Here is a 21,648-nt window from a genome sequence, read left to right as displayed (position 1 = left end):
ATATTCCAAAACTCTTTATTACGTTCTTAAGTGCGCATCTCATAGCATTTGCTTTACAATACCTTTTAACAGATTGCTTTCCAATACGAACAATTCTTGCTTAAATAGTTTTATAACGTATTTGTCAACAGGATTTCAATTTATGTTTACAATTCAATATTAAGGTTATTATATATTTAGATAACATTTATAATCATTATAAATTAGATACATTTAATTTTAGTAAAGAGTGAGTTATTTAACATTAAAATTTAATCTGAAAAGTTACTGAGTAACAAATTAAGCGATTTAAAAGCAATACAAGCACAGTTCTTAGAAGATTGTTTATACTTCCTCATGGGATTGATTTAAATAAAAATACATTAATATCATTAATTTAATTAGAAATTTTACATATTTTTCTTATTTTTAAAAATTACACTAGCTAGACACATTGAAATCATTATATACATTTTATATGAGGACTATTTTAGGTGAGTGGCCGCGCAAATGACTCTTTTTTTTAAAAAAATAATATATCAAATATGAAAAAAGTATGGCAATGCTTAACATTCTATTTGTAATTCTAAAAATATGCTGTTTTTAAATATTTTGTGAATTTGCTGCTCAGTTTAATATGGCGAAAATGCGAAGTACGTGATGTTTAATAAATAAATTTAAAAACACAGATATTTAGTAATAAAAAAAAAGTAGTGTCAATCATCTCACTAAGAAACATCACTATTGGCAGGATAAACTGGGAAAAGTCTGAAAAAGAAGGGAAAAAACTTAACACTTAACACTGTATCGGGAATTCTAAACATATGTTGCTTTTAAAAATTTAAGTGATTTTGTGTTGAACTTTATGTGGCATCAACGCGAAGAAAGCAATTTTAATAATAAAGCTGAAAAAGAGCCAAAAAGCTGAAAAGGCTGGGCTAGCGGGAATGAGTCCAAGAGCAAATACATAAATCCGATCTGATTGAAAGCATAAAAAAACCTTAACAAACTCTCTGGTGCGATGTTAAAATTTGAATATTTCAGATTTCTTTAATTTCTTTTACTTATTTATTTATTTTTCTATTTTTATTTTGTTTCATAAAAGCTAAACATACACTAAACTTTAAACGCGTTTATATTTTCATTTTTCGTTCGTTTCTCTTGCCATTTGGAAAAGCCCATGAGACGCTGAGTGTTAATGTCTCCAAACACTGCTCTTTCGGTTCGGTGTTCGAATCCTTTCATAGGCGTTTTAATGGTTTTGCCCATGTGTAACGTGTATACAAGCCAGTTTCCTTTAGAAAGATCTTCACGAAGGCATCCCTCTCCTTAGGCAGATAGGCCTCGATTGTTTTGCCATAATCAAACAATCCAAACTAAACATTCTCAAAAGTGTAAGATGTTTCAGATTTGATCTGTCTGTTATTGATGAATAAACTAAGCTACTTAAACGCAATAGGTGCAGTTCTTACTTTTTTTTCACATTTTAAAAAGTACTTTGAAAGGGCTATTGGTCTCAAAACATGATTTTGCGATGTTTCACTTGAATGCTTTTATTTCACTTTTCTTTCCAGGCTGTTGAAGAATATTATATTATTTTTTGATAATTACTGTGTTTGATATTAATTAACGAACTAAGATATTTAAAAGTAATAGATGCAGTTCTTAAGAAAATGCATTTAATTCATGATTTATCTAAATAAAAGCATTCAATATGTTTAGAGAATTACATTACATATTACAGAAGATATATAGCGTTCCCATGTGAGTCTAAATGCTTATTCGTGTAATATGCTATAAAATGTCTCGCTGCTGGACCTAGGTAAGGGGTACAATGTTTATGTATTCTAAATTACTTACAATTAAATTAACAGCGTTCTTTGTAAAGCAAGTCTTCTGCATCGCATCTGGTTATCGGACACCATTTTCTTTCCGCATTTCCGAATGGCAGTTTGCGTTATGCGGGCAATTTGCTGTTGTAATTTTCCCATCATTCTTCAGGAAATAAATTTAACATTTCCTATACAAGTCCCTTCTAATCCGCCACCGATTAATCAAAAGCTTACGTATGTTTCAATTCGGCATTTGGTTTAAGTATGTACTTCTGGAAATGAGAAACAGGTATTCTCGTTGCCGGCTACAGTCAAGGCCATCTCATGGCATTGCTACAGTGAGGAGGAGGGATTTTGTGGAAGTGACGTAAGTCTCCATCTTTTCTCGCTCTGTAGTTGGTTGAGGTTTGTATGACAGGATTAGTACAGGTCTTTTCGCAGTAGCAGTTAAGTAGTAGCTGTAGACGATGCGCTGTGTACTTGGTTGAGGTTCGTATGACAGGATTAGTATAGGTCTTTTCGCAGTAGCAGTTTAGTAGCTGTAGACGATGGAAAAGGGAGTGGAAAATAATTTCGCATTCACCTGGATTATTGAAAATTTTAGCATGTGTCATCATCGATTCAAAAGACGTCTATCCAGCTGCGAGTTTGCTTTGAATTGTTTACCCCGTATGAAGTGGCATATTATGTTATATCCGAGAGGAGATCGTTATGAAAGCTACTTGGCGGTCTATCTTCGAAGAATTGATGATATTCCAGAAACCTGCAACATAACTCTCACGATACAAGGCCTAGATTGCCAGGAAAAATCAATTTTTAATAAAGATAAATTTACAATAATATTTAAAGGTAACCAATATTGGGGTTTCCCAGCTTGTATTAAAAGAGAAACTCTTCTTCAGTCGCTTATAAATGATGTCTTAATTACGAAAATCACTTTAATGCCCGTGTGTGAGGAAAGTGATCAAGAAATACTGCCTCCACTCCCTTGCAAAAATGGATTGTTCGCAGATGTGTTACGTGCTAGAGATGGAGAATTCAAAGTACATAAAGCTGTTTTATGGGCGAGGTGGCCCAAACTTGTTGAAAAACTGGATGAAGAGGAGACTTGCGAAGAAGATTTCGATATCGGATCTGAGGTACTGGAGGCGATAATTGGATACGTTTACACCGGGAAATTAGACTACACTGAATCTGATCCATTAGAGGACATCTATACTGCTTCAGAGGAATATGAGCTCCTAAGTTTGCAGTGTTTACCAATTGTGGCGCAGACAGCACGAACCCGTATTAATGTCAAGAAAATATCATTTGAGTGGCCTATTAAGAATTTCTCTAGCTGGCCTATTAATACAGTGTTGCGTAGTCGCGTATTCAGTGTCGATATTTTGAAGTCTTGTAAATAGAACGTAAGGCTTCACATGCTTGACGATGCAGTGCATGGCAGAGTCTTTGATATTTCCCTGTGCAAAGTATATGATCCTGAAACCAGGCCTGTTTTCGTGAGAAGCAAGATATCGTTCGATGGGAATATTTATTCTGAAAATGAACACTTGTTCGAAACGGAGAAGAACTGGAAGTGTGCAGATTTTTCACATGCCATCTCTGTAAACCCAGACGACTTATTGCTACTAATGTTAGAATTTAAGTTTTCTGATTGCTGTAATTTTTCTGAAATATTGGAGTCTTCTTGCGCCTACGTATCAGCAATTGAGTGCCATTCTCTTAAGAGTGATTTTAAAAATCTTTACAAAGATGGTATGTTATCGGACATTGATATTATCGTCGGTTCCGAAACATTCCCCGCGCATAAATATGTTTTATGTGCGCGATCTTCGGTATTTTCCAGAATGTTCGAAACCGACACGATCGAATCTAAAAGAAATGCCGTTGAGATTTCAGATATTGATCCTGAGATAATGGATGAGTTCCTGCTGTTTATCTACACAGGCAATTTGGAAAAATCATTGGAGGAAATAGCCGAGAAACTCTACGTGGTAGCTGATAAATATGATGTCCTTGCACTGAAAAAAAAGTGCTCATCTTTTCTGAGCTCTAACCTCACTGTTCAGAATGTGTACAGAATTCTACATTTAGCCTATATGCATTCCGATGATGACTTATACAAAAATGTGTTAGAGTTTTCATGTGAACATGCAGAAAAATTTTTTTTCTTCTGATGAGTGGAAGGAAATCGCGAAAAACGACTTAACTGTGAAACTTCTTCAGGATATGGTGGTTCAGAGAAAGCTTAAATGATTTATATTCATTTGGACTTCTGTATTAATTTGTCAGTGTAGTAACTTCTATAAATTTTTTATATGTCTATCGCTAAGTAGCAAAGAAATTGGTGAAAAATGAGTGAAAATTTTGGAACGTTTGTGTATGATAGATGTGAGTAACAAATTTCATTTTCCTCATATTATGCGAATTCACATCTGTATGAAATTTATAATTCCTACTATGTTTTATAATCTACAGTTAGATTAAAATATTTTTTCTGCTCTTTCATGTAGAATTTACATTTTTTCTTAATTAATAATAAATTACTGGTACAGTTTTTCTTCTGTGCTTAGGAAATGTTTGAACTTAGCATTTTACAAAATACGTTAAGATGAAGAATAAATTTAAATATCTGCTTATTAATTTAGATCTAGTTGATGTAATTTTCCTTTCCCGTATGCAACTAATTCAGTGCAGTTATGTCATATAGTAGCATATTTTAATGAATTGTGTATTATTCCATTTATACTTGGTATTTGAAGAGTAGAATTTATCACCTAAGCGCTTCTATACGAATTATCTATTTGATTGGTTGTAATAAATGATTTGCTTTGTGTTTAATATTCATCATAAGCCATTAATGCTTCAGACTTAAAATTATGTTTAAAATTTACGTTAAGTAACGTCTAATTTTGCGTTATATTTAATAGTGATATTTACTAGTAATGTAATCAGTCTGTTTTTGGTGCATAGTTATCAAGGTGACGACTGATAGCATTTTCAAACACTTAATAATATATTTTTTAGCATTTTCATACACTTAATAATATATTTTTAGTTTTTAATATGTCTACTAACAGGTCTATTTTTTGTTCCTTGTGAGTAATAATAATAATAAGAAGAACCTGAAAGTGGGATATATGAATTTATAAACAACCTAGAATCGAATAGAAGCTGGTATAACAAACCAAATCAATGTTATCTACACTACAAAATCGCTTAATTAAGACATATTTTTCTCTTCTTAACGTTTCCTATCAAAAATAGGAAATCCTATTTTAGACTATTATTTAATATCGCTCCCGTGTTTTAATTTTATTAAAAGGAAATAATTATTTTACATTTTATGAAATTTTAATGTGTTAAGAATACCAAAACCCGGAAATAAATTCAGCTGGCAATGTTAATTTTTGAGACGTAGAAATATATATTTAATCGCTCTTAAATGCGTTTAAAGCTTCGGAAATAGACGTTTAAGATACTTCAGGTGAAATACTTGTCGACATATGTTGTCCTCTGTCCAGTTCCCAAAGTAATAAATTTTCGAGATCGATTATTAAAAAAATAAGTCATGCCTAATTCTCATGTGTGCATTCTACTGTTAAAAACAGTAAAAGGGTTAAAAGTTCGTAGTGTTTAGTTAAAATTATGCTGTGTCTTCCTCATGCGTTGTCAGCAGCAACTAAGAACCTTTTTTATTTTTTTAACGATAATGCATAAGAATAAAATTCGAAACCAATTACAAATCATCTCGAAAACTAACTTCTTCTGACAAAGAAAAAATTAAAACATTGTAGACACTGCTTGCCGTTAATGCTGCCCATAACTGTTATGTTGTCATTCAGGTATTATTATGGATTATATCAATACATTATTGAAGAAATTTTTTTTTACAAAAGTAATGCCCCCAGATAGTGTCAAATTATATTATAAATATTGCCAGGTAACACAGAAATGTCACCAATTGAAGGCATAAGTCGCCAAATAGCTTGGTTTTGATTTCATTGAACCACTTAAAATCAGGCAAAAAAGCAACTTTAGTGAGGCATACTCGTAGATCGTGAATATCTCTTTTGGATTTTGAGGGCGATCAGGACTTTAAACGGGGGAGAGGGAAATCATTGAAAACATCTACGACAAGTTATAGTTTCTTGTACAATTAATTTAAAATTTTAAAATGTTCTTTCGAAATGAATATTAAGATTAGGGATACAGCTTCAGTCCAATAATTTCCAGAAACCGACATTTGTAGTGAACCAACGCAAAATGCTAAAACGAAATGAATAGCCCTTTTGGTCTAAACGCCCTTTGGGCTAAAAAAAAAAAAAAAAAAAAAAAAAAAAAAAAAAAAAAAGGGAGAGGAAAAAATAAGTTGGGGTATTTAATTTTGAGATTTGCTACTTATTATCTAAATATTGCACAAAAGAGGGAAGGAAACACAGTAAAATAATTTTGAATGATTTTTTTTACATTAATTTCGAATTTCAGTTAAGTCAATAAATATAGCAAAAATATTAAGCGTTTTTCTTTAATAATGTAGGAGAGCATGTCAACTTCGATGCTTTCAATGCAATGAATTTTATTTTCTTAGTCATCTAGCAATTTAAATTATTATTATTTAAAATGATTTAGTAGGGTAGTTGTTACTTCATTCACTACCAATTAATTTATTTTATATTATTATTAGCCCAAAGGGACAAATTGCCCAGAAGGGCTATTAATTTCATTTTGGAATTTTGCGTTGGTTGACTATAAACGGCGTTTCACTTTTCAAATTGTTGCCACCAAATATTAGAGCCCTGTATTATATTTAAAGATATTAAATAATGAAGAATCTGAATGAATGTATGTATTTTTCTCGGACTGTGAAAAGCAACGGTATCTAGAAACATCAAATTTTGAATAACGTAGTCCTTCACTCGAATAATGGGAATCTGGAAGCTCAAATTTGGAGTTTAGAATTTGTTTTCTTATCTATTTCATATTTTGCAAAACTTTAACGAATTTTCGATTAACAAACTCATCGGTTTCAAATGGCAATGGCAACAGTGTACCGAAAACAAAGAAGAAGAAAAAATTTATCTTCAGCGCGCGAGACTGTGTATCGGAAATTCTAAAGCTATTCTTTTTTTTAATTTGTTTTGTGGTATTGCTGTTGAATTGAATTTTATGGTTTAAGTGCGAAGAACATAATATTTAATAAATAAAGGTAACGCTCAAAACATTAAAGAAACTCTCCTTTGGGCGTAATAAAAAATCTGAAAGCTTTCACATTTATTTATTTATTTATTTTGTGTGCGTCTGTGTTTAGGACAAATAATCAGATAATTACGGATTAAAAGGAAGTAGAAAACAAGAGAATTTAAATCGAATGAAAAAGTGCCTAACCAATTAGTGGGCAAAATGCTGATTGCTGAACAGTGCTAGTTCGACATAGGCTAGAATATCAGGGAGCGAGCTGAAGGAGCGTTTATGGTTTTCCTTGGTAAATACAAATCAGTTGCCCTTAGAAAGTCCGCCACAAATGGGATGGCATTCCTTCCCTAGGTACGCCTATGGGAAGGCATTCTTTGTACAGATTACCTTTGTATGCTTTTCCGTACTGATTTAAACAAACAGTATCAAGCATATATGAAATACTAATTATAATGATAAAAGTTTCATACATATTTAAGATCATATACATCATCATATCAATCTGAAACCACGAATCAACAACATCCCTTTCCGAGGGAAATAATTTTATTAGCATGGGCTTTATTTTGCTAAAGTCGTTGTTCTACACTGTAGTTCTAACATGTTTATTAAAAAAAAATGCGTTTTACTTTTTGATCATAATGCAAAACAGGAAAATGACATTAAACATTTCAATATTACTATTAAAGGGTATCACCGTTGTCCTCGGAAGGGAATGCAAAAATATCGTTCATTTTTTCCTGGTTCATTTACATCACATAATTAGATTCAAGGCCTAAAATTTTAAAATGATAGTTATTCATTTTTAAATTCTATAGTGTAGAACATCGATTTTTGCAACATCGTTCATTTTTTCCTGGTTCATTTACATCACATAATTAGATTCAAGGCCTAAAATTTTAAAATGATAGTTATTCATTTTTAAATTCTATAGTGTAGAACATCGATTTTTGCAACATCGTTCATTTTTTCCTGGTTCATTTACATCACATAATTAGATTCAAGGCCTAAAATTTTAAAATGATAGTTATTCATTTTTAAATTCTATAGTGTAGAACATCGATTTTTGCAACATCGTTCATTTTTTCCTGGTTCATTTACATCACATAATTAGATTCAAGGCCTAAAATTTTAAAATGATAGTTATTCATTTTTAAATTCTATAGTGTAGAACATCGATTTTTGCAACATTCTTGAAACTCCTTTTTTTGGGGGGGGGCAGTTTTAAAGCAAAAAAGTAAAACATCTAAAAATAACACAAAACGTAGGCACATACTCTTTGGTCTCTTCTTCTGTTTAAGAACAAAGACGTGTCGACGAATAGAACCGAGGCATTTTACTAAAGGAGGTCCAATTAATCCTTATGAGAGATCCGGCCAATTTGATCATGAGAAAGTGAAAAGTAACAGATCAGATCTTGTCTTCGAAAGTTACTATGATTTTCCTACAAATTTTGCTGTGTGTTGTATAACCAGAAATAATGCTTTAACTCGTATTGAGTTTAAATCACGTAATATGGGACGGTCTGAAAAAAAATGTATGAATTAGAAAAAAAAGTGTAAAAAAAATTGAGTTTCTTTTCTCCAAGAACTTGTACATTTTCTAACGAAGTGCTACTGGAATCATTTCTGTTGTGGAAAAAGGTAAGCAATCAATCTTCCACCCCCCTCATTTTAAAATTCTGACTGTTATATAATTATAAATATTATAATAATAGGTATAATTATAATAAATGAAATAAATTTTTAATGCATTAAAAATTCATGCAGTATGTGCTATTTTGTATTTAAATGTATTTATTTAAACTGAAAACTTTGGTAAGTGGTGAAATTTTTCCGTTTTTAATTACCTGTGGTTACGAATTCTTCTCGAGGCATTAGTTTCATTTGCAGTAATCTTAATTTTATTTAACTATACTATTCAGAGATATCATACAGTTAATGCTTCCAAGTTGCGCAGTTAGAAATAATTTTCATAACAAAATTACTACTTTAATGTATCATATTAATGAGGGAAAGCTATTTGAATTCTTATTTTAAGTTTTTCTTCGAACAGCAACGCTAATCCCAAAGGAATGACTAGAGTAAAATATGCTAATAATGTCTCAACTTACCGATTTTATAGAGCTGTAAACGGAAAAAGTCTCATACTTAACGTCATACTTACTCTCAAACTTAAGCGTATGCTGTGATAAATTCTTTGCTCCTGTATTCAAGAATTGAATTAAAAAGTCTCATACTTAAGCGTATGCTGTGATAAATTCTTTGCTCCTGTGTCCAAGAATTGAATTGTTTAATCTCTTATACTGTATTAGAAATTCTAAGGAATGTGAGAATCATTGATTTAGTGACGGGAGAAAAAGTTAAAGAGCCCTCTTTCTAACTCTTTTACACTGAGAAATCAGATGTAATAAATAAGTTAACCTGTGCTACTACTGTCAATTTAAAAGACCGAATCGATATGTAATTTGACTTATTACTTATGAAAAAGTTTAAATAGGATCGAGCATATCTCAAGTGTTATTGAAGCTTTCACAAATTTCTAATCCCTAAACTAATAAACTCAGAATTAAAAATAAAAGTTTAAGAATAATTTTATACTTAAATTCCAATGACATAAAAGTCATTTAATAAAAAGTAACAGAAAGCAATAATTTTTTTTGTAAAGTATTATTATTATTTCCAGCTATATAGCTATTCACGTATTCGAATACTATTTATCAAGGGGAAAATATATGTTCCATTTTCTGTTTTAGAAACAAATTAAGTACAAGGAATCGTCTTATGGTGACCATTTATAAAGTATTTCTGAGAACAGAGATTATTTACTTAGCAGATCATAATTGTCTGCAATAAAATATTTTCGTTTGAAAAAAAGACCCACAGTATTTAATGCATTCATATTTCACACAGATAAAATTGTTGAATAATACAGATAAAGTAATTAAATTTTATATTGAAATAATAAATTCCAATAAATCATTTAAATGAAGATTCCTAACAGAAAAACTTTAAATTCTCCAGGATATTGACTAGAACATAAAAAGCGCAAAATCGCATTTTCTAGCCTAGCAGTCGTTAGCTCTTTATCTTGCAGATCCATTTCTATTTGAATTCGAATTATTGTTTTAAGTTAAAAATATTATTATTCATTTTGAGATAAAAATTGGAAATGAATCTATCATACAATAAGTTTTGAACAGCGTTTTCGGTATTCTTCTTATGCTGTTACGAATATATTTGCAATTCTGTGTAATGTTATTAAATGGCTAAGTTTAAATATAAGTCTATTTGTACCTGATAGTGTCTTACGTTTTGGTGGCTCATAAGTTTACATTTTTGGTTACATTAAACGCATATCGAGTCTCCCCACATGATTTAGGTCGATAAAAATAATATTAGACCTTTGGCGGACAAGATAGGCCATGCTGTATAAGGCAAACCAGCATTTTTATGAAAGCTTTTTCGATATAATTGAAGCACTAGGACACATTGTGTGTGCAACCAAACCAGATGTTTATGTGCATAATCAATGAGACCCTATGGTCTACAGAATTCAATCATTTCATCTACTTTCATTCTAACAGTCATAACAGCTAACATCATATCATTAAGACACAATAACACACCGAAATACTAATTCGTAAGTCAAAGAACAAATCTTATCATTATCTATCTCATTTAGAAGGAATAACAGTTAACTTCAGGGACGACCTGTTGATATTGTGGAAGCGTAAAACATGGTACAAAAAATAATTGAGTTTTATATTTCTGAGCGTGAACATGTAAGAAAAGAGTTTTGAGAGTATATTTGATCATGATGGGCAAATGTGTAAAAAATTAGATGTAAAGCATATACCTTATATACTGTGGGAGAAATACCTTATATATTCACACTTTTAAAGGGCGACTGGGATTTAGGGAACCCAATCGCCAAACCCTGGGTGCGGAGAATCATCATCCTACAACCTTTTAGTTCGGGCGCCACTGTAGAGACATTAGGTATTTTGGAAGCAGGAGAAATGAAAAATGAGCAACGCCTTCGCCGGGAATCGAACCGCGAGCCTCTAGAAAACGCGCCCAGCGTAAAGCCCATTACACCACGAAGGCACGCCGAGAAGGTGGGAGAAATACCTTATATATTTCCCCTTTTACAAGGCGACTGGGATTTTTAGGGGACTCAATCGCCAAATCCTGGGTGAGGAGAATCATCATCCAACAGTCTTTTAATTCGGGCGCCACTGTAGAGACATTAGGTATTTTTGGAAGCAGGAAGGATGAAAAATTATCAACACCTGCGCCGGGAATCGAGCCGCGGACCTGTGGAATACCGGTCCAGTGTGCAAACCACTACACCACGAAGATGGGAGAAATACCTTATACATGTAGGAAAAGAGTTTTGAGGGTATATTTGGTCATGATGGAAAAATGTGTAAATAAGGTAGATGTAGAGTTTAAACTGCTACGCGTCAATCGATAGCGAGTCTATCGAAATAATGTTCATTGTGATTCTGTGTTTAATTATAAAACTTACGTGCTTCTAAACGAAGAGACGAAACAATGGAGACGTCATTTTATGTCTATTTCCAAAGCAGAGCTCTCAAACACACCAGTTTCGGCTTTAAAAGCTTCGAATAAAATCATTTTACCAAATATTGATGTGCTTTTTCACATAGCAGCTGCACTGCCGATAACATCTTACGAATGTGAACGTTCCGCAAGGTGCTTTCAAAAGTTTAGAAAATTATATAGAGCTACTATGACGGAAGAGTGTAGAAATTCTTTGGCATTATACCAAAGAATTATCAATTGACAAAGTTATTGATATAGTTGCCAGTTTACAGCCACAAAAAATGGAATTCCGGAATATGTAAATTGTCGAACCAAAATGAAAGACCAGAAAAATGATTGCCTTGTAGAGACATTAGGTTATATCGAAGCATAAAAGATGAAAAATGAGCAACGCCTTCGCCGAAAATCGAACGACGGACCTCTGGAATACGCGCCCAGCATGCAAACCGCTACACCACGAAGGCACGCTAAGAAGGTAGGAGAAATACCTTATATACCCCCCCTTTTAAAGGGCGACTGGGGTTTAGAGGACCCAGTTGGCAAAACCTGGGTGTGGAGAATCATCATCCACCACTCTTTTAGTTCAGGCGCCACTGTAGAGACATCAGGCATTTTGGAAACAGAAGTGAAAAATGAGCAACGCCTTCGCCGGAAATCCAAACGCGTACCTCTGAAATACGCGCCCAGCGTGCAGACCACTACACCACGAAGGCACGCTAAGAAGGTAGGAGAAATACCTTATAGCCTTTTTTTTTTTTTTTTTTATTTTTATTTGCAGTTTAATTTTATGTCCAACATAAATGATGTATTTACAACTTAAGATGAATTTCAAAATTCTTTTAATATTTTAAATAGTAATTTTAATTAATTTGAAAACAAAAACACTGAGTTGCGCATTTAATATGTTTGTAAGGTAATAATTATAAGTACGATAATTGAATGCAATATATCCATAATTATGTTACATTATTTATATTAAGATAACTGCCATTAACATAATATACTCGTCACGTAATAATCGCCTATATACTTGAAGATGCTGTAATAGGTAGAACAGTATAGCCATAGGAGTCGAACGGCACCGCCCACCCCTGAGCAGGCTATGCCCATGCTAATGTTTTTAAATGAACATCAAAAGAAGATCAAAATGGTTTATTAAATTGCATGCTCACTGTTTCTCAGAACCACACAAATAAGAGTTCAAAAGCAAGTTTTCTTTTAATAATGGATGAAAATACTGATGTGTCATCCACTTTCCAGTTAGTTGTCGTTTTTCAATACATTTTAAATAACGGAAAACTGGTTGAAAAATTCTGGGAATTCACGAATCTACATGGGCATGATGCAGAATCTTTAGCTGAATAGACAAATCCTAGAAATTAATATATAATATTATTAACTTTTTTAATTACTTTCCACAGAGGCCTGCTATTCTTGATGAAAAAGGGTACCTCATGGGTAGTTACTAGATGGAATTTTAAGAATTGAACCATCAACACAGGCTGTGAGTAGAGTAAACAGTTGATTGAAAGAACGGGAAAAGTTGAGTTTGCGTCTAAACAAGCTGTAGGAGTCAATAAATACGGATATTGCCTTATGTTAGAAGACTCGTAATTTATATTTTAGCTTACAGTGTTTCACAGTATTATGCCACATGTCGATATGTTGTACAGCCAGCTTTAGAAAAAAAAAACTAGCTGAATCAACTCGAACTGAAGTAATCTGTGATTATCTAAATAAATAAAAAGCGACCTTTTCCGTGAAACTTCTGCAGGAATGTCTGGCGCAAGTTTGACGTGATCTCTTCTGATTTTGATGGACGTTTCACACAAATTTAATATTTATTGCATGTTGCTTTCGTAGCATAGCAATTTAATGGTCAGCAGTGTAATTAAATGAAGAAATAAAGAGCGATATGTGGTTATCTAAATAAATAAAAAGCGATCTCTTTCCTAAAACTTTTACAGGAATGGCTGGCGCAAATTTGACGCGATCTCTTCCGATTTTCAGGGTCGACGGGGAAATGGGTAAATACCAAATAGATACCTTTCTGAGTACAAAGATCCAGAGTTTAGATGACCTTGCAGCTGGATAGGATCCAACATCCATATTTGGATACTTAAATTTGTACAAATTTATCTCAAGAATCATTAAGGAAAATGAAGTTGAAACTCTGAGATTTCTGAAACAAATGCATGAATGCATGAATTTTTATTTTTATTTTTAAAGGAATACATTAGAATTGTAATTCAGAAGTCAAACAACAAAAATCAGCGTTATACCTACAAAATTTATTCGGCGTGTTATTGTGTCTTAACATTAGAATTGATATCAAATAAAATAGGAAAAATACTAAAAAAGTCTAAACTAAATTTTTATTGAAATGTTTGAAAAATATTATTAACTTTTACAAAATATGATAGGCAAATCTGTAATGACAATTTTATATAATAATACATACCTTATAAAATTATTCAAACAACTTTAAAACTTTGGATACATCAAAACAAGAACGAACACAAAATCAAAAATTCGTAAACACATGATATCCACACTCTCCACCTCAACTCACAGTAATGATCATTACATCGTTAATGGTGCCACCACACTGAAACTTTAAAAACTATATACGTAAGCAGTATGTATCCAATTGGATACACTATGCAGTAAGCTAAAATTTATGTTATGATTTGATTTACATGACTAAATATGAGTATGTTGGCAAATGGCAACTATATGCATTTAAGGGTTAATTCTTATGTCGTCGTCTCACACGAGAGAACCATTTAGGGATTGTAAATTTACCGACGTTTTCAAATACCAGTGCTAAAAATTGCCGATTATAAACCATTTACTGTACATTTGCTGTCAGGCTTTCTTTCCTAAAAGATTATACAAAACATGAGAATAAATAATGCAGAAATAGAAGATTCGTTCAAACCTTTACTGAGAACTACAAAAAAAATGGTTAAAATGTATTGCATGACGAATATAAATTATTAAATGATGTAGCATATTTGTAAAAATAAATTGTGATAAGTTAACAAATTATTTATATATAGACCTTCACCACGAAAACATTGGGATAATTTTGCACTTACATGTATAAAAGTGAAATATTTTTTAATTATAAAATCTTTTTTAAAATTTAGGCACAAATTGTACAATTTATTCAAAGTGTGATTTCGTAACTGAAAATCTGATTTTTTCACAAAATAATCAGCCTTTATGGAAGTTCTTTCAAATGCTACGCTTGCTGGTCTGGTAGCTATTAGGATATCGTATTCTGTTTTAATATATTTGTCTAGTTTGTCCTCTTGATTTTTTGCGTTCATTATTTATTTATTAGAGCTGATTTCTTGTGCTATACAACAGTTTTGCTCTTTACCAGGAATTGAAGTTTTGTTTGTTTGTTCAACACAGTAATAAACGTCGATGGAATTCAGATTAGGAAATGTTCTGTATCGGCAACACGTGCTTTTCTCGGATTTCAGTATCACATGCTCTTAGAAATACATTCAATTAATTCTAATACTTTTTTCGTAATTGTGCTGAATTTATTAAAAATTCTGTAATCTTTATCATTTCAGTTTTTGAAGTCTGGATTGAAAAATATTGCCTGGACCTTATACCAGTAGTAATTAGTAATTAGTCGTGTGTCTTTCATACGATGCGCCAAAACATTCTTAACTTCGTTACTTAAAACTGTGTTTATGATGTGTTAGCATGTTAAGCGTGAACAGCAATATAACATGAGTGATTAATTTTTATGAATTAATTTTTCCCCAACAATTTAGTATCAAGTTTTATCGTTTGTAATTACTAACGCAAACAAATTTGTCAGAAAAAAAAAATTTTTTTTCCTTGCCTGTACAATTGATTTCAGCCTCTTTAAACTTGTAGGAAAAAGATCTTACCAGTATTATCGTAGAGACATTAGGATTTTTTTTTTGAGGCCGGAGAGATGAAAAATTAGCAACCACCTTCGCCGGGAATCTAACCGCGGACCTCTGAAATACCGGCTCAGTATGCTGACCCCTACACCATGAAGGCACGCTAGGAAAGTGGGGAAAATACCTTATATTATTACCCTAATTACTTTAAGAAAGAAGATGAAAAAAGTATTAATAATGTGTATGGAAGTTAATTTGTTAACGAAGAAAAAGGAAAGAAAAAATTCATATTACAGTGTAATACCTAAAATGATAATTTACCATTAAAAATTTTTAGGAAATTTAAAGAAATAAAACATCTTAAAAATTTTTAAAGCAAATGTTCGAATATCATTTACTGAACAGATAGCATTATAAACATTTTTTAATCAGCTAAAAAAGTTTTGACCGCTGGTAAAAATGATCAGTTATTTATATTATAAATTAATTTATATTGATTACTTGCATTGTTAAAGAAAGTAAAATAAAGATCTAAATCATTACAAAATGCGTTTATTGCTTTTAAATCTCTCCTTTGGTTACAAGAAATAAAAAAAAAAAAAAAAAGGAAAAGAAAATGGTGCAACCTATATTTTTTACGAGAGTTTGAAGGCAGTGATATTAGTGAAGTTTCTTTGTAAATATTGTTCTTTAATGCTCATTTAAAACTTAGGTTTTCATTTCTAATGATGTTTATTCTGCCGTAATTTACAATGCCGTAGCTGCAGTTTTGAATTATGAAAGCCTGGGGGTTGTCGCACGAAAACAGAGAGTTCCCAGGAGGTTTTTGCATTACGTGGAGATACCATTTCGAAAGAACTCTGAACTGACTTAAAATACTGGTCATACATTTCTTGATTTCTATTTATTTTGTGCTTTAACGAACCAAAAGGCCTTTTCGCAACATCATAATTGGAATTTAACCCAACTGCGGGTCCCATGTTTTCTTTCCACATCACTGCAAACGTACCTTTCCCCCGTTCAATTCCAGATAATTTTCAAATTTTTCAATCAGTGGATTGTCCCTTTCAGAAAAGTTTTGTTTTTCTGACTGAAATTCTGTTTCCTAAAAATGTTTCAAATCGAATGAAATGGAAGAAGAATCAATGATTCAACACACATTGTCATAATTTTCAGTCAATTTATGACTTCTTTCCACTCCTGCTAGTTATCAACAGAAACAAGAATTTATCACAGTAATGTTTTCATTTAACTTCAGTCTCTCACCATACGCAACAGCCCAAAATAAATCCCACCATATAAGTATTTCCGTCTGGCAGTCGCCCGAATATGAATCAGCCAAATGTAATCCCTTGATTCAACGTATTAATAAACACATCTGGAATTTGCAAGGACAAATGAAATGTATATTCCGTTACGACAAATTTCGAACTTTGATCCCTATTGCGCAGCGTCAATGAAACGATATCGCATTCCTTCTCCCATGCTATTTTGTCTCCGAAAGCAAAAATGGCTTTCTTTTCCCAGCATATTGGCTTGAATTTTAATTCTCTAACCAATCGAGATGAAATAAAACCTCGATATCTGCCGTTGTCTGAAATAAGATTTGTTAAAACCCATTTTTTATCCCAAGACGTTATAAGTGTGCATGTTTATAGGAAGGCCATTATTGGTTTCTTGGCACTTTTTATTAGATTTAGATGGTGAATCATTCAAAACAGTTTTGCTTTTCGCTTCTTTCTCTCACCCTTTCATCATAGTATTAAGAAAACTGTATGTAATGGTACTTGAAAATGGAGTCTGTTATTCTCACAAAATAGAGCTATGAAATATTTTTCTTTGAAATGAGCGAGAAATCGAAACATTTTTTCTTCACAACTTTTATTTTTTCAAATTTCGTTATTAGCTGACCAAGAAGTTTTGCAATCACTACTACTACTATTCTACTGTTTGCGACAATTTCAAATTTTGAACTTTGCAGCAATTTCACGAACTGTTAGTGAAAACGTCTTGTGAAATCCATTGACTAGGACTCTTACCCTTCAGAGAAAAATTTGTTTTCTTCATTTGAATAACAAATATTTAAAAAAAAAACAAGTTTTCGCACAAGTTTACCTCCCCAGCCAATGGCGTGAACCCCTAACCATCACATGACATGGCTCCACTTTTGACTTTCTACGCTAATATTGTATATTTTGTAAATACTCATATTTAACGAAGATTCAATTCTGGAACTTCTATCTGAATAACTATATTTTATTTTTGACTTTCATCATTTCAACTTTTATGCATATTTGTATCTGATTTGTATTTTACACCACCCCACGATGTTACACTCTTTAGTGGCAAAGTGCACATTTTCCCTTCATGGGCGTAGCTAGAGTTTCCAGCGCCTGGGGACAACTGAAGGATTTGCGCCCCTTTCTGTGTACCAAAAAATGGAAAATATTTCATTGAAAAATTTCGTAGCATCAATTTGGCGCCCCTTGGATTCTGCGCCCGGGGACAGATGTCCCCTCTTGCCCCACCCTAGCTACGCCACTGTTTCCCTTATTTTCAAATCTTGTCTCTGCGACACCTTTGTTCTGTTTTTTGTACTTTCAGGAACCCATATTGGACGACAACTAGCAAAAAGCCTGCAATCCACGCAGACTAAGTCCAGTACAGCAGCGGAAAATGGAAATGGCGACAGTTTCATTAATTTTTATCACGTAAAGCTTCAGTTTTCGACCATGCTGTTCACTATTGTTTATCCAAATAAAACTTTCTGCACCAACGAAACAGTTTTCCCATATCTCCGTGTAAGGAAGACATCCGTCATAAAGTACTGTAAACTCTTATAGGATTGTATTGATATTAATAGTGTACTACATTCTGCACTTTAAAATTTGGCCGAAGCTTATAGGATTGTATTGTTATTGATTTTAAAGTGTACATTCTGCACTTTAAAATTTGGCCGAAGCTTAAGGACCACACTATCAAAATGGGACACTGCCGCTCAGAGTAAGAGGTCAGGTAAGCCTATTAATAGTTCAATGTTATCAAGTATGCTATAACGTTGCGCGCCTCCAACTTGCACGCAACCAAGAGGTGACTGTGAAAACTTGTATAAAAGATAGAGCCTGGTGAAGGGTTTAAGTCCCTTTTTATTCAACGTAATAAATTACAATTGCGTCCTCTTGACGCTTACAGACTGTGCCAACTTGGCAGTCAAATAAAAATAATAACCTGAAAAGAAAGTAAAGACAAGATTCTAACTACGAGGCTCTCTAAAATAACTAACTCACTGCGTTTTACAAGGCCGCTGCTAATTCAGCAGACTTGAAGCTCACTGGAACGATTACCACTACTTCCCGCCAAGCACATAGGCCGCAACGCGGGGTTCTTCAATTCTCGCTAACTACCTCCGCGCTTGCTAAGTAAGAAGAATATCACACCGAACTCGTTTCCTTCTATTTAAATCATAATACTTCCGCTGATAATTTGAATGCTTGCGCGTTCTACTCAAATTTACATATTCTGGCATTGGCAGTTCCAGGGGAAAGTAAGGCTTGACAGGAAAGATAGTTTAAACTTAAAATAAATGTTAGTTAAAATAAATATAAACCCTACAATGCTAACGTTATATATATTTAAGATTTATGAAATTGATAGGCAAACGAACTAAGTGCAGCTTGAAGAGTAACCCCTCATGCCACACTTTGTCGAATGCCTTTTCAAAATCGATCAAGCAGCAAGCAACTGTATTTTTCTTTGTAAATGAGTCGGCAACAAATTCAGTGGAATTTAAAAGTTGATGTACAGGGCTATGGCCTGGTCGAAAGCCAAGTTGTTCTTGGGTAATTATGCTATTATTTTCAAGGTGATGAAGGAGTCTTTTCTGAATTATTCTCTCAGAAATCTTGCCAACACTTAGGAGGAGACTCATGGAGTTGAGTTCCCGGGTTTGAGAAAAGTAATTACGACTGAATGTTTCCACTGCTGTGGATAGTAATTACGGCGAAGTTATTAGCAGGAATTGTGCCAGCCATAAAACTTGTACTTCAGCTCCGACGAATACATCCACCCAACCATTATTGTTAAAATATCGAAAAATTGTTCAACTCCAGCGAATACATCCACCCAATCAGAAAACTAAAAAAGTGTACAAACTAAGGTCTGCTAAAACAATATTTTCAGAATTGTGCAATTCTGAAATATATGTCTGAGTAGCTGGTATTAAATCAGTGATAGTGATAGTATGTAAGATCAAAAAGGCCAGCGTGTAGTAAATATTCACCTTCTATTCCTCAAGCGAAGACTGTTGGCGAGATTCATGGATATCGCCGGAATCTATTGCTCGAACCAAGTGCGACGTCACCAGCTCAAATTGAAGTACTGCAGCTATCCATTTTTACTTCCTTGTACGAAGTAAAAAGGAAGTATTGTAATCGCGAAAAGTTTCAGGCAGCATATTTCAACAAAAATATCCATTTTGACCGCTATCGAATGCAATTTAACTATGTTTTTGCGTGATATCTGTACGTAAGGACAGAATAAAAGACTCGTTTCCTCCAAAAAAATTATAAAACTGCTTTAAAATGAATTCTGAAGAGAATTTTTCGTGGCGTCTGTACGAACGTATGTACGTACGTACGTATCTCGCATAACTCAAAAACGAGTAGCCTCAGAACGTTGAAATTTTGTATATAGGACTGCTATAACATGTAGATGTGCACCTCGTATTTTGGTTGCAATCGGCCGCGCCAAACGTATATAAATATATTTATATATATATCCAATCTGTTACTCGGCTCAGTGATCTCAGTTTCTTTACTCTTATATGTTTGTAAATTGTACATTTTTTTTGCTTTAAAAATGAATGAATTATGTTGTTTTTATCTTCCGGTTGAGATTTTTATGCCTTTAGTAAATCTGTATGCAATAATTTTAGAATTATCAACAATTTTAAACTTGTTTAGTGCCGCTAAGCCTTTTTATCGCGGCCATTGATTGTTTACATTTGAAACAGCAGACTAGTGGATTTGTTGCCAATCTAGAGAAATTTAGCTTCGCAACAACAAAGATAACGCCTTCATTTATTATTGCCAATTAAATCATGCCTAATCCTTTCTGGAATTTTTTCGAGGAAATAAGTGTTTAAGATTTACTTCGTAATTTTTAATACAGATATTTTGAGTTTTTATGTATTTTTGCCTTTTCGCGAAGTGAGAACTGAATTAATTGAATGAGAAATACTCAATCGTCTGTGAAAAACTGTTTCTTTTTTGTTTTATTTGCTTAATTTCTTTTATACATCGTTCTAGCTTTATTATAGTATTTGGATAGAACATGGGGCAACGATTAGATAATTCTATTCTTTAAGTGATATAAATTTTGTGCATTATGAGTTATAATACGAGTATGAACGAAATATAATACTTTTAAGTGAATCTAGCGCCAGAGTGTCGCTATGGTAAACAAATACTAGAGTGAATTTTAAAGAATGCATTTATTCTATTGTGGTTTATGCGCTGTTCGGCGAAGTAGGTTTAATTCAATCCAATAAGTTTAAATGAAATGCAAGAAAAAATGCGTATAATTTAATATTTCGTAGAAGGAAGTCATGTGGTGTACACATCAGATTTTTATATTTTACATAAGGGCTTCCTAAATGTTTTTCAATCGTGACACTTTTTTATCACTGAGATTTTTTTCGCAACCCCAGATATTAATTATAAAATAAAGATATAAAAATAAATGTCCTTCCGTAAATAATTTACTTCTTTGGTAAACAATTATACATATAAAAAGAAGTAGCTTTAGGATTTATTTTAAGCAAGTAAAAAATTAAAGAAAATTCTAATGAGACAGATGTGTCTGTTTTCTGCTGCATAACAAATTAAACGTTGATGCGATATTTGACAATGATGCACATAAAGCAATTTCAGCATGTTTCGATGTTGAACGAAATTTGTTTGTAATTAACATTAAAGCTGAAAATGTAGTTTTACAAAAGTATATAGTGCTTAATAAGAGAAGAACATTTAATGCCATTTCAGAAAGAGTGAGAAATCTCTGAACTCCGACCCAGAATCGCAAGATAGCTTTAGAAATTCCTTTTGCACTTTATATAACAGGTAATCAATATCAATTGATGTAATGTCTTTAAAAGTCTTATGAATGCAGTTTCTT

At 32.7% G+C, this 21,648-nt stretch overlaps 2 protein-coding genes across 2 annotated transcripts; both read left to right on the top strand.

The window, feature by feature from the left end:
- The first annotated feature begins 2,316 nt into the window (after positions 1 to 2,316).
- LOC146995650 (TD and POZ domain-containing protein 5-like) lies at positions 2,317 to 4,306 on the top strand. The gene has a single exon (XM_085822904.1). The coding sequence runs from the start codon at positions 2,360 to 2,362 to the stop codon at positions 3,215 to 3,217; it is 858 nt and encodes a 285-aa protein (XP_085679030.1). The 5' UTR covers positions 2,317 to 2,359; the 3' UTR covers positions 3,218 to 4,306.
- LOC146995651 (speckle-type POZ protein-like) lies at positions 3,233 to 3,991 on the top strand. The gene has a single exon (XM_085822962.1). The coding sequence runs from the start codon at positions 3,233 to 3,235 to the stop codon at positions 3,989 to 3,991; it is 759 nt and encodes a 252-aa protein (XP_085679088.1).
- Positions 4,307 to 21,648: the final 17,342 nt, after the last annotated feature.

The sequence above is a fragment of the Stegodyphus dumicola genome, chromosome 8 (assembly GCF_044657685.1).
Source record: "Stegodyphus dumicola isolate Sdum_Otavi_A_Nest chromosome 8, ASM4465768v1".
Taxonomy (NCBI): domain Eukaryota; kingdom Metazoa; phylum Arthropoda; class Arachnida; order Araneae; family Eresidae; genus Stegodyphus; species Stegodyphus dumicola.
This window is presented reverse-complemented; position numbering and strand designations above follow the sequence as displayed.